The sequence below is a fragment of the Macrosteles quadrilineatus genome, unplaced genomic scaffold (assembly GCF_028750875.1).
Source record: "Macrosteles quadrilineatus isolate MER2022 unplaced genomic scaffold, UCM_ALF_1.0 Scaffold_5__1_contigs__length_97177068, whole genome shotgun sequence".
NCBI classification, from domain to species: Eukaryota; Metazoa; Arthropoda; class Insecta; order Hemiptera; family Cicadellidae; genus Macrosteles; species Macrosteles quadrilineatus.
Window position 1 is genome coordinate 95,415,827 of NW_026542598.1, and position 12,909 is coordinate 95,428,735.

The following is a 12,909-nucleotide window of genomic DNA, read 5'->3' on the forward strand; positions in this document are numbered from 1 at the left end:
AAAAGAAGACACTGTAGTTTTGCAGCAAGTAGGCTGTGCTACAGTTGTTGAGACAGGAACTGTCGTTGCGCTCTGCAGACTCCATTGTCTGACGACGACTCACACTCTCGTTCCAACCCTGTAAACATGTAAATTGCCACTACAGTATATAGCAACTTCGACAACTCCACCATACCCTCGCTAATCCCCCTAGAAATTTTAATGTTATAGTTTATCTATGCAATACACTTTTTTCGATTCTCTCCAATGTTTCACGTATTCTAACTCTGTGTTTTTCTTGCAGGCGGCGCACCATGGACGGGATGGCAGAAAACATTCAAGTCGTAAGTAGCGACAAAGTGTTCGATGGTGAGCTGTCCCCTACTGACTTGACCTTTAACCTCCCCGTGTCGGACACAAGTCTCCAGGAGCTTATAGACTCTGAACTGGCGCTCAGGATCAGTTCCCGCACGGAAGAACAGGAGGATGCGGACGTCGAGGAGGTTCCGGTGCTTACCACAACTAGAGTCACACCTGTCAAACTCCTTCTAGACCCAGACCCTAGCGATGGTCTAATACAGGCTGAGCGGGTACACACTATGGCTACACTCAACGTGTTCGCCGACACAATAGACTTATCCCCGTCAGAACCTACATCGCCGTTATTCCCTCGGACCCCGGTCGACTCTTCTCCTCAGATAGAGTGTAATCCTTTTGTTCCCGAGGTTGTGTCACCGATAGATAATAATTATGTTGTAGTTCCCGATGTCGAGTCGCCACAGACTGAAAACAATCCGTTCGTACCCGATGACGAATCTCCTATCACAGAAGACGCAAGTGATCTTGAACCGATCCCCTTGTTCACACAAACCATCACTTCAGATCATGAAAGTCCTCTAACAGAGTCGAATCCGTTCCTCCAGGAGGAAGTCGTAGAAGACGTGTTGGTTGTTGTAGATCCCCCGGACGACTCTCCTGTGAATTCATCGGGTATCGCATCGCCTCAGGAGTTTCAAGAGTTTGTCATTGAGGAAATCGAAACACTAGGGTCTGATTCGGTTGCTGTTACCGAAACCGAATTTGAAACGCAGGTTACACTTTCGCAAGTCGATGAGGAACAACTCCTCGATTTTTCCTCTGAGGTTTTGTCAGAAACTCACGATGGATCTGAGAAAATAGTTCCCGAACCTAGGCAATTCCCCGAATTTACTCTAAACGTCGATTCACCGAAACCTTCCGAAACCGAGACGCCCACTTCACCGACTTCTCCCGTTTCCCCGACTTCCCCCGTTGAAATTACCTCGTCACCCGTGGAGATTACCCCGTCACCCGTGGAAATTACCCCATCTCCCGTGGAAATTACCCCGTCACCCGTGGAGATCACCCCATCCTCCGTGGAAATTACCCCGTCTCCCGTGGAGATAACCCAGTCTAAAGTCGAAATTTCCCCGTCTCCCGTTGAAGTTCCCTCGTCAATCCCGAGTGATTGTGATAGTGTAGACTGTGTGAATAACAGCATGCGCGTTGCTAACATAGGTGAAGAATGGACCACAGTAGAGGATGCTGTGAAGGAGGTGCTCAGCTGCGAAGCTGTAGAGGAGTTCAATGTGAGTGACTAACAATCACTATACAATGTAGTTAAGTATCGTATCGGTTACAAAGTTGCATTTACTGTGTCATCAAAATTACCAAAAACATATTTTAGATTCACGATAGAAAATTCTAGGTTACATGAATAAAAATCATAGTTCAAAAGGCGAAGTTAGGACCACGTGATTTTTTACTCCCCGTGTAGGTGTTCATATATTAATACAATTTGTACCACCCATAGAAATTTTTTCTGTTGTAAATCCCATCATATCTTTAAAACGTTTTATTTGTATTTTTACTCATGCATACAAAATCAAATAATAATTAACAAAACAAAAAAAGTAATATTCCAAATAAATTCGATTAAACAATAAATTAGGTCATACTTTACACAATTAATGAATAATTTTGTTCTGACTTCTTTATAGAAAAAATAAACGTTATATTCCATTTTCATGTCATAACTTAATCAAATGTAAAGGAACTTTAAATACTCATTTAAGTTATTGGAAGCTATAATTTAACTCTTGAATTATTAGAAAAAAATAACCAAGAAATATAATTAAAATAAAAGTAAATTCGATACATACAGAATCACTGCACAAATTCACACCAACACCATAGAAATAGATTAGAACAGGAAAATTATACAGTTTTTCCTAATATTAATGTACAGAGTTGCTTTTTAGACTTGTTAGTGCGTTTTAACTAGATGTGCTTTTTTCTGACAGTTTTAACTAATTGAATAATATTGTTAGTCCTAAGTTTCCTAGCCATAAGAGTATTATATTTTAGAGTTGGTTACTATTACATGCTATTACATATTTAAAGTGTTACATAAGTTTTTTTGGTTTACAAAATTTGAAACAGCTGTTAAAGACTACAACATTTTATCAGTGTTAATTGTTAACGTTTGATAAATTGAATGGCTCCTGTTTGTAAAACATAGGCATCATTTTACACCACACACTACATTTCACATTATGATTTAATTCTAAATTGAAGTGCGGTTAAATAAATTGATTTCCTCTGCCAAAATCTCACGTCAGTAAACTATATTTGTCAAGACGTTTAGCGCCTGCAAATTATAAACGCTTCACCCGCACAACGTTGCCGTACACATATTGCATACCGAACTGTTCCAGGCGCCACTACACATCAAGAATACACCAGAATTTACGTTTCTAAATTAATTTGCAAAACTTGCACAGATAATTTACAAACTATACATAGACATGGAAACTCTCCTAATTTGCTCAAAGTCTTAATATACAACTTTAATTCATCAACAAATCACAGAAGTTATTTATGAAACTCATTCTCGCCTCGTTCCAAGACCGTCATAAACAAACTGTAAAGTATTTATGAGTCGTAAAACAGATGTAAAGTGAAGATTGACGGCGTCAAACATTTCCTCAATAATGTTCCCAGACCGGCAGCGCCTGTATTTGTATGCAGCAAGCATCAGTTGCATCCGTGTGATGTTATTGCGTCAAACACTCACCAGGCGCTGGTAAAAATATTGTCCTCACACATTTAAAATAAATAATATGTAAATTTAAAATATTTAAGTACTAAAAATACAAAAAAACAAAATAAAGTATTGATAACCTTAGTCAACCAAAAACTAGATCACAATCTTTTTCAATGCCCAGTTGAAGGACTTTTGATTTCCTCGAGTGTTTTACACTATTTACTCTATTTTACACTGGTCTGAAATCCATTTACTTTGTGTTGATTAGAAATTGTAACAAATGTTGATTTAAACAAAAAATAAACAAACACACAACTACATACATACAACAGGCATACTGTGGTATAAACCAGAAATTTAAATCCTTTTCTTTATAGTTTCTCCTAAATTCATTTAGTATGTGTTAGTATTTTAATGTAACTTTATATACATTTTTTTTTTTTTAATCACCCTGGTATTTTAGTCAAATATTTGGCTCCACCAGCTTTTAAAACTGCCCTATGGGCTAGGTAGGTAGTTAAAGAATCTATACTTATTTAATACGCAAGCAGGATTTTTGTGACAATTACTTCTCCGAAACTACTGAACCGATTGCCATGTTTTTGGTGTCATTGGAAAGAGCGTATCGTGAATTTGTGCAGGAAACTTTCTTTTTAGGAAAATAATTAGAGAGTGAGGCCCTGGGGCCCTTTAAAGTTTCGTATTTCTCCATAAGATTAACATGTGAAACAAACATTGTTTTGAAACTCCAGCTGTTGTCAGAAATTCAATATTAATAATAATTGGTCTCCATGGAAGCATGAGAAAATTCACAATGTTTACATTTGCTTTGACATTTAAATGTAAACAACCAGAACTGTCAAATGCCTTTTTAACAATTTCAGCCAGCTGATCCAAAAAAATAAAACAACTATGTGGCAGGTTTATTTAATCTTAAACTTTATGATAGATTATTTTTATTATAAATCCATGTCAATGATTATGAAACAGATTTTTCTCGTTGCAAAAATTAATAGTGAGTAAAAGAGGATATGTTAATTGTAAACAGTCAATGTGTAAATTATCTATATGTTGTATTACAAATTTTAAAAAAGATGTTAGTTTGTGTTTAATGATATAAGTTATTAATTATAGAATTTTTATTTTAAGGATTTGGCATATGAGTAAGCCTATGATAAATAACACCATTTCAGAGTTCTGCCAGTGTTTACCTAACTCTGTCATGTAGAGTTTAACGTAGCCTACACCTTATTGTCTACAAATTGGCTAAAAAACTTAGGTACGGTACTTTATAAAAGCTGACAGCCTTTTTACGTTGACTTAAATTGTAAGCTTACCTTTTCCCGTCCATGGACAGTTTGATTGTTTAAAATTAACCCTTTAAACTGGAATAGGACTGTTATGTAAATTGTGAGTATTCCCATTAGTTATTAATCTTTTAGTTGTCTCTTTTAAAATCAATGGAAATTATGACTGTTTTAGTTTTTAAACAAGTTATTTGTTTATAAATAACTCCTGTACTTATTTGCAATTGCTCGATTTCGAGCAACATGTACACTAGTTTTTTTTAAAGTTTTATTGCTATTTTTGCTTGGGATGTATACTCAACTTATATCCTTTTAGATGTTAATCATACTTGACTTGGTTCAAAAACGATTCTTATCCGCTTTGTAAAAATATTGTGGTCCTTGCAGTAATTTTGTATGAATGTATTGTATGGCGAAGCAACCTACTTTTTAAAGATTATCATAAACATTTGATTTTAGGGTTGATAATATTGCTAGATAAACATAAAGATTTGACAAGTAGCCTAGGTAAATATACGTGAAAACCCCGTAACCTAGTTTTGTAAGATCAGTACCGGTATGTCTAATAAAATCGAGTTTAAGAATTGATAAAATATTTAAGTCAAATAGTTGGTATTTAAGTAACAATCAAAGTACTTCGAAGTTTTTAATTGGAAATAATAGGGGTATTAGACTTTTAATTGGCTAAGGTGATGAAATCCTTATATTCACATTGTATAAATCATGTTTTAGAACACAGTCTCCGAGTCGATTTCCACAACAACCACCACAAAGACTGTGAAGAAGAAGAAGAGCACGGAGAACGGAGACGTGACAGCCAAAACTAAGAAAACAAAAAAGACCAAAAAATCCGAAGAAAAAGAAAACCACATTTCAGTCGTGAGTAGTTGTGTTTGAAATATATGTTTTTTTATTTTAAAATGTTTAAATGTTGAGTTTTTTGACCAAGTTACAATGATTTTCTGTGTGAATTGTCTTATGATTTTGAAATTTGAACTAACCGTAATTTAAATAACCCCTTTCTTATTCTTTTGCGTTAGTTGGATCCAATTTGGAGAAAAAAGCTGAAGTGCATTATTTGAATAATCTAAATTATAAAAAAAAATAACTATTCTTATGTATTTAATTTTGTGATTCTTAAATGACCAAGAGTCGATTGATAAAATATATTCAAATGTTGAAAGTGTAAAACAACCACTATGCACAAAGAATTAAGTATTTTGCTTGTCTCCAGCAAAATCTCCAATAATTGATTCAAATACGCAATATATTATTTTACAATTTTCATAATTCTGAATCCCAATTAAATTGATCCCGATAAAATGCAAATATACCAAAACCCAATCCACAACCAAGGACGACTAAAGTAGACTTCAACAAGGTAAATTGTGAACTAACTTGTGAAGTGTGAATTAACCCTAGAATTTGACTAGATCACCAACGGACACCACGAGAACGGATTTGACGCCTTGAGTACGGATAGTCAGGAAAATCCGGAAGTGCTCATCAGTAGTGGTCCAGTGGACGATGACGAACTATCCAACATTTGCGTGCGCGACCTGGTAAGTAGCTCTCTCTCTCTCTCTCACTTCAGTGATAAACTCTCACCTGTTATCATACTAAGTCCCGTGGTGATAACAACAACTGGTAATCCATAGTAGGGGCCATGATTGTGGCCGTGCCGTTCTTGTGGTTCTTGCTGCGGTCTTTTTATCAAAGTTTGAATGGGAAGGTTGGTGTTTTTGTGGGGAGTTTCCAGTGTATTGTGGTTATGTTTGATATGTTAAAACTGTGGTTGATATGTGCACTGTGCTTTTTGAATGTGACTTTTACACATTTTAATTTTACTTGTGGCTAGTGAAAAAAATGCTAGTACACACTGATTAATCAGGGAATTGATTGTGATGAAGAGTTTTGTGCTGTTTGTTTGTTTCAATTAGTTTGAAATTTACTAAGGTTTTTTGTAAATCAAAATAATACCTCAGATTTTGAAATAGTTTTCAGAAGAGTGGTCAAGTAATAATTAGCTGTCAGGCATAACTTTTAGCTAGCAATGTTTATATTCTATTTTGAGGGGTTAAAATTAATTCCTGAAGCAGAACATTTTTCTGATAAAAATCTGTTGTGTACTGTTACTGTGCAATACTAATACATTGGGTTAAAGTTTTAACCAGTTCCTTTATTTTTGTGTGAAAGAATACAAGAAACTAAAAACCTGTTAATATTTTTGTGGTTTGATTATTCTTTTCCGATTTTAAACTCACACCTCTCTCTTATCTTTACTTGAAATAATCTAAGTCTACTAGTTGGTTGGGTTGATAGTGAAAAGTCTGATAGAGTACAAGGTCCTTCGCCTTTGGGTAAAGAAAATACCTTTGTTCTTTATCATCATGGTGAAATACCTTTCAAACAATAATTAGGATAAAATAAAATCACACTTTTTCCCTGAAAGTACCAATATTGCAATGTTTAAATATGCCCCAGATATATTTAAAGGATTTTATTTTTAAATAGGGTATTTACCCTCTTCAGACTGTATTATTGGATTTAAAAATGCTACTAAACACCAAAAATTTTCAGATATCACAATCAAAATTAAAACATATGTACTAAATGTAACTTATTTGAATCTGAATTTTTCTAAACAAAACCAAAATACACTGTATGAAAACAACATTGTTCTACCTATAGAATTACCTTGTTCACATTTCCTCAAGAGTAACAGAGATAAAAGATGAGTTGTTGTCAAACGTAATGGATGAATTGTTTTTTTCAACAATGTTTGACAAGATCGATAACCATTTCCGATAATGAAGGTGGCTCTGAAATAATAAAGCATCTTTCACTTGATGAAAAGTCACTAGGATTATCGGCTTATGAGTTTCAAGTACAATAAACGCCCACAGTATAATTTACACAAACATGAGTTTATTTCTAAGGTACCCTCGTGGCTTGTATATGTATTTAAATAGAACACTACTGTACAGGATTTTTTACCTAAACATTTTGTTGCCCTTGGTCAAACCACAAGTATATGTACCTTATACTGTAGGTATATAGTATATTTGACCTAAACTGATTTAAATTTCAAATTGATATTTATCAGGCATTCAAATGCTTTACCTACACTTAAGCTTGTTATTTCATCCACTTATTTAAAGTGTGCCCACTTTATGTTTTGCATGTCATGTTTATGTTGTTGATTTTGTTTTGTGTTTGCATGCTTAGAAACAATTATACTGTAGGGAAGCGGCCAAGAGTAGTTCCGTTTCGCTTAAAGTCCCATCTGAGGAACCTGTACCAGCTGCTGTTCCCATCAAAGAACTGGTGAGCATTGTTGATCAGCTGTTTAGGAGCGGAAAGTCTTTGTGAACCATGATTTGAAAAACAGCTGTTTATATAAATATAAAACCACAGCTACAGCTATATTTAAGTTATAATACTTTTTGAGTGAATGAGTGTGTAAGAGAATATTTTTTAAGGAGGAATTTCATTGGAAGTTGATTGAATTGTATAATAGGGGAAAATAATGTTGGTTAACAACTAAACTATACATTTTATTGGCTTTTATTCTATTATTTTTGGTAAATTGTGGAATACATTGACTTTCCTGCTCCATAATGTCAACAAAATGTTACATTTAGAGTTAATTTAAAAAGTGTTTTTAACGTTTGCTTGCTGTGTGTGTAGCTTTTTGTTGTTTTGTGACTTGGGAATCATACAATTTAACTAATTACGCAAGTTCTAACTCATAGTGCAACCAGTGATATTTTCATTCATATAAACATTTTCAACATAAAACTTCAATATATTTAAGTCATTGTGATTAAAAGAGGTAACCTTAACAAAGTAGTGTATGCATTCCTAACAGTTCTAACAGTACATTTATAATTCATATTATAAGGATTAAAAAAAAAAATACTAATAGAGTTCAGCTAAATTACCTGAGAAATTTAGAGTCCAAGGGCTAATAGATAGGTTTACACAATGAACTCCAATTTTCTCAGGTAAGCTATCAGAATAACATTAATTAAAAAAAGTCCTAACAAGACAAATTTCTATAAAATGCATTGATACATTGATTCATTTACCACATGTTAGACTGTGTGATCAAGGCGTGTGCATGTGCATGTATATAGCGTCGCAGTTTCTGTGACCTGCAGAAGGCATGTGAGTCGCAGCCTGTCACAGTCGCAACTCTGTCACCGTCGCGAGCGCTCACCCCCTCCCCTCGCACCAACGGCTACACCAATCAGCTGGTGAGTACGGGTTAGGTTCGCTTCAGCAAGCACGAGTTAACGCTAGAATGGCTAAAACGCTACAAGCTTCAGGGGCTAGATTAATGGAAATTAACCTAAATAATAGGGTGGGTTCTCTTTTGGACTATTACTAGGTTCACTTGTGATTTATTTGAAATGGGTGGTTATTTTTCTATAAAAGATTGTAACTCTTTTGGACAGTAAAACCCCTTTTTACTGCTGGTGAATTGAATCCTGGATTTATTTAACCATAAAAAAATATCCAAATTGGAAAATTAGCTTGACAATGTCAATCTTCTGCCCAGCTTGACTAACAAAATATAATGTAGCGGACAACAAAACTGAGATAAAGGTGAAATTAAAACAATATTTTATGATTATTTTAAGAAATTTTTGTGTGGCTGTGGATGACAGCAATTAAAATAACATAAAACAAACTTTTGAACTGAAATAGCCTTTATATATAAAATTGATCAAGTGAATAAGTTATCTGAAAAGCCTCGTCCCATTTATTTTAGTTAGTTATGTGTAAAAAATATTACTGTATTACTTTTAATTTAACGATCACTGTTAAGTTATGTTTATTTAACTTTATTCACTTATTTTGATAACCACAAAGTTATGGAAAGTAACTCACAGAAGGTCGAAACGATACAAAATTGATTCCTTTTGATATGATTTAGAAATTAGAACGTTTTAAAATGCCAAAAGTAAAAAAATTCCCTAATTCTCTGAGCATTCTTAAGTCAACCCATCATGGGAATCCAGAGTCCTAAATGGTACTCGCTTTGACATTCTTTCATTGGTAGACTGGATTGGATACAACCAGTTTTGAAAGGAATAGCTGAGCCTTGGAGTGGCATATAGTACTTTTATCTTATCTACTCTCCATATTATTAGATATCCACATTATTGTGTCCTATCTCTAGAAGCACAGTAAAATCTAAAACTATTGTTGCTCAATGTTATAATTGTTGAGCAATAAATTTCTCATTTTTTTTAAAATTCATCTTTAGAGATTACAATATTTTTTCTAGTCATTAAAATAAATGAAAAGCCTAAATGTTTTCAAACTTTCATACCATTGACTGTGATTGCGTGAAATAGACCTTGGTGAATAGGTTTCATTGATTGAATGTGATATAGATTCTCCATGTGGCATTGAACAAGTGTGAATTTATTACAAGGAGGCGACCTATACCATTGACCACACTACTCTAGAACAAGCAAATATGATAAAGCTATGGATAATTTGATAGTAATTTTGCCTAAGCTGGGAAACTGTATTCAACAGCAGAAAAATCATTTGGATGCTCAAATGAATTGTAAATTTAAACCGATAAAAATCTTGTGAAATCTAGATAAGTGTAAATTTGTTTTTTTACAATGGTGCAGCCCTATGGTACTCAGAGATGACAAGTTTATTTCACCCTATCACAGTCAATGGTGTAACAGAAGGTGTAGCATTGGAAAGGTGGGTAAGTTTAATCGCATGCTGTTTGCTGTTTGGTTGGTTTAGAAAGCCAGATCTCTAGGAGATCTTCGCCGACTCACGGATTCGCCACAACATCGCAGCATCAACACTGGAGTTTCTGTCAAGGCTTTAGTAAGTATAACTGACACTAGGGCTGTCCAAAAAGTAGCATTTGTCATGCCACGGGGAAAGCTTTTTGATTCTCCCTGAGCATTGGCCACCTTCTGACCTCTATTTCATAACATCATGGTGAATGGGTAGTCACCACAAAATACAATAAGTTCTCGACTGTCGTTTCTGTCATAACATCAATGACTTTCGGGATTCAAGATTTTTATTTCTCCTTAGGCAGACAAAGAGGTGCATTTGACATTGTCAGTTATTAAATCATCAGTCACACATTCTGCCTCCATGATGTTTAATTGTAAACATTGGTTCAATAAAAGAAAAATTAGTGAACTACTACACTGAATCTTAGCACAGTATTCCTTAGCGTAAATTATTCCTGACAGCTTCTAGTTTGCAATGTGTTTTCTACAAAACCCCTTTTCACACTAATGGGGAGGGTTAGTTGTGTTAATTTTAAGGTCCACTAGAGTCAAAGAATTAAGAGTAAAAATGGTGCTCAAAAGACTGAAATGACTGTTACTTTCTGGACAGCCTGCACTTGTATGTTTAACTTGGTTAACTGCATCAAAATTAACCCTAGAAGAGGCCCTAAAATGTCCAAAATGGTGACTGGTATCTTGGGAAAACCGGTCCCCTTTGCAAGTGTGTTTATGGGAGTTAGTTTTTACCTTTATTTGTGTTAGCTATATGTACTTAAAAATTAATTTATTCGTCTTAAGTATACATTCAGATTCAAGTTGTGAAGTAAAATCTATTTTAGCCCATAATAGACACAAGCTCTCTATTTCCTAAAGATAAACAAAACTGTAAATTATGAAAATGTATGTAAAAAAAGGTAAAAAAACCTACATGAAGATTGTGAGATTTGAAATCTTTATAGGGGGAAAAGTCGTTAAATTGTGGATTTTATATTTAATATTTTGTTTCATTTGAGTAGGTTATCTTTGCCGTAATTTTTGATAAATTGATAAAAATTAAAGTTTTGCGAGAGAATTGGATACTTTTTAATTATCAATTATCAATCAATCAATCATTTAAGATGAGAACGCCACTATGTGCGTATTTTAACCCAAATATGAGTGAGGGATGAGTGTAGAATGAGTATTGTATCAGATCTTGTAGTCTTGTTAGTGACTAAGGCCGACATATTCCTTAGACACAGCTGTTAATTAATAGCCCATACAGCTAATGGCAACTAAGGCTAGGATTATACTAGGACGCTGGCGACCGGGATGCTGGCGTCCGAGAGGCTAGCGTCCCAGCTCGAGCCGAAAAATGACGTGATTTGTGTTGGGATGCTAGCCTCTCGGACTGCCATTTTATTTCAATGTTTAGTCACTTTTTGTTTATATCTATTTAAATAACATTGGGTTTAACGAGTACCAAGGTTTGATGCTTTAAGGGGGCTAATAAAGTGTGTTTTTAGTAAAATACTGTATTATTAGCTTAGTATAAAACAAATCGTCCAAGTTTAATCAAAATATATCCATACACAAGCAAATTCCAACACATAACAACATTTTCTATAAGAATAACATGGCAATTTTTAATATACTCTTTTTTAAATTTTCTCCATAACTAATAACAGTACACAAACACTTAAATATACTAAATTATTTGTTTTTAAGCTCATTGAAATTGTCTAGAGAGAAATTGGGAATTTTCCAGTTTTATGGGTCAAAAATGACAAACCCCCTTTTTTAGCACATAAAACCCTGTTCCCAAGGTCTGTTCATGCTGGTTCGCGAACTCATTCAAGTTTATCCCAACCCTCACCTTTAAACAGAATTTCTTCAAAATAGGACAAAAGTTACTCCAGTTATCGCGTTTACAGACATTATATATAATATTTAAATCTATATACGAGTGGGTGGTGTTTTTGGCCTCTGGGGACATCAAAATGAAAAGGTAAATCGGTCCCGGGCCTAGGTCTTACCATGCCACCTACAGTAATAGCTTCGAGCGTCCGGTGGCTCTTTTTAGCATCCGACGCTAGCATCCATAGTATAATCGCCCCCATTTGATTTAATGCCCCGCTAGCGTCCCGGACGCTGGCCTCTCGGACGCCAGCATCCTAGTATAATCCTAGCCTAAGGGACCTACAGTTTATAGTGGAATACGAACCACATTTTTCATTGTAATTAACGAATTGGTCTAATTAACTAATTCATTAACACCTACAAGTGTTTATGTTGTTAGACTATTCACAATACTTTTTTCATTAGTTTTCACAGTAAACTTACTTTACAACGGAAATTAAGGTTGTCTCTCTACAAACAAGGTAAGAAAACTGAACGTTTTTCGGAATGTGGAATGCTATATTATTTTACGTGTTATGTGCATGACAGGCTGCAAGCTACTGGAATTTGGTATCAAACGAACCTACTACGCCCCCCATCGTACTAACTCCTCCCCCAAACAGAAATGTGGCCCATACTCTTAAGGTTAGTGCTTCTACTGGTCATTCATTTATTCTTGATAACTGTCTTAATTTGGAAGTTGCATGTGATAAGAGTTCTTGATACATCTTTTCTTTTGGTTCTTCTTCTTTCTATCTGTCTGGTGAAAAGGTAACGATAAATGTATATATATTTTGACTTCCACCAGTGTATTTGATTTGATTTAGAATATTGCTTGCAAAGTGATCATTTTTCAATCAATCTATTATGCAGATGTTTAAAATTTGCTTGAATTAAA

The 12,909-nt window shown here is 34.5% G+C and overlaps 1 protein-coding gene across 13 annotated transcripts in view; it reads left to right on the forward strand.

Annotated features, from left to right (window-relative positions):
* Positions 1 to 12,909, forward strand: part of LOC128993818 (protein-methionine sulfoxide oxidase mical3a-like) — a 103,693-nt gene that overhangs the window by 60,605 nt on the left and 30,179 nt on the right. For 7 of the 13 annotated variants that reach the window (XM_054417847.1, XM_054417848.1, XM_054417850.1 and 4 more), the window contains exons 1-7: positions 330 to 1,586; positions 5,083 to 5,229; positions 5,784 to 5,912; positions 7,579 to 7,677; positions 8,490 to 8,609; positions 10,129 to 10,215; positions 12,561 to 12,656. In XM_054417847.1, coding sequence (XP_054273822.1) covers positions 579 to 1,586; positions 5,083 to 5,229; positions 5,784 to 5,912; positions 7,579 to 7,677; positions 8,490 to 8,609; positions 10,129 to 10,215; positions 12,561 to 12,656 — 1,686 coding nt within the window. In that variant the 5' untranslated portion in view covers positions 330 to 578. The other 6 variants (XM_054417860.1, XM_054417859.1, XM_054417852.1 and 3 more) reach the window with 5 other exon arrangements.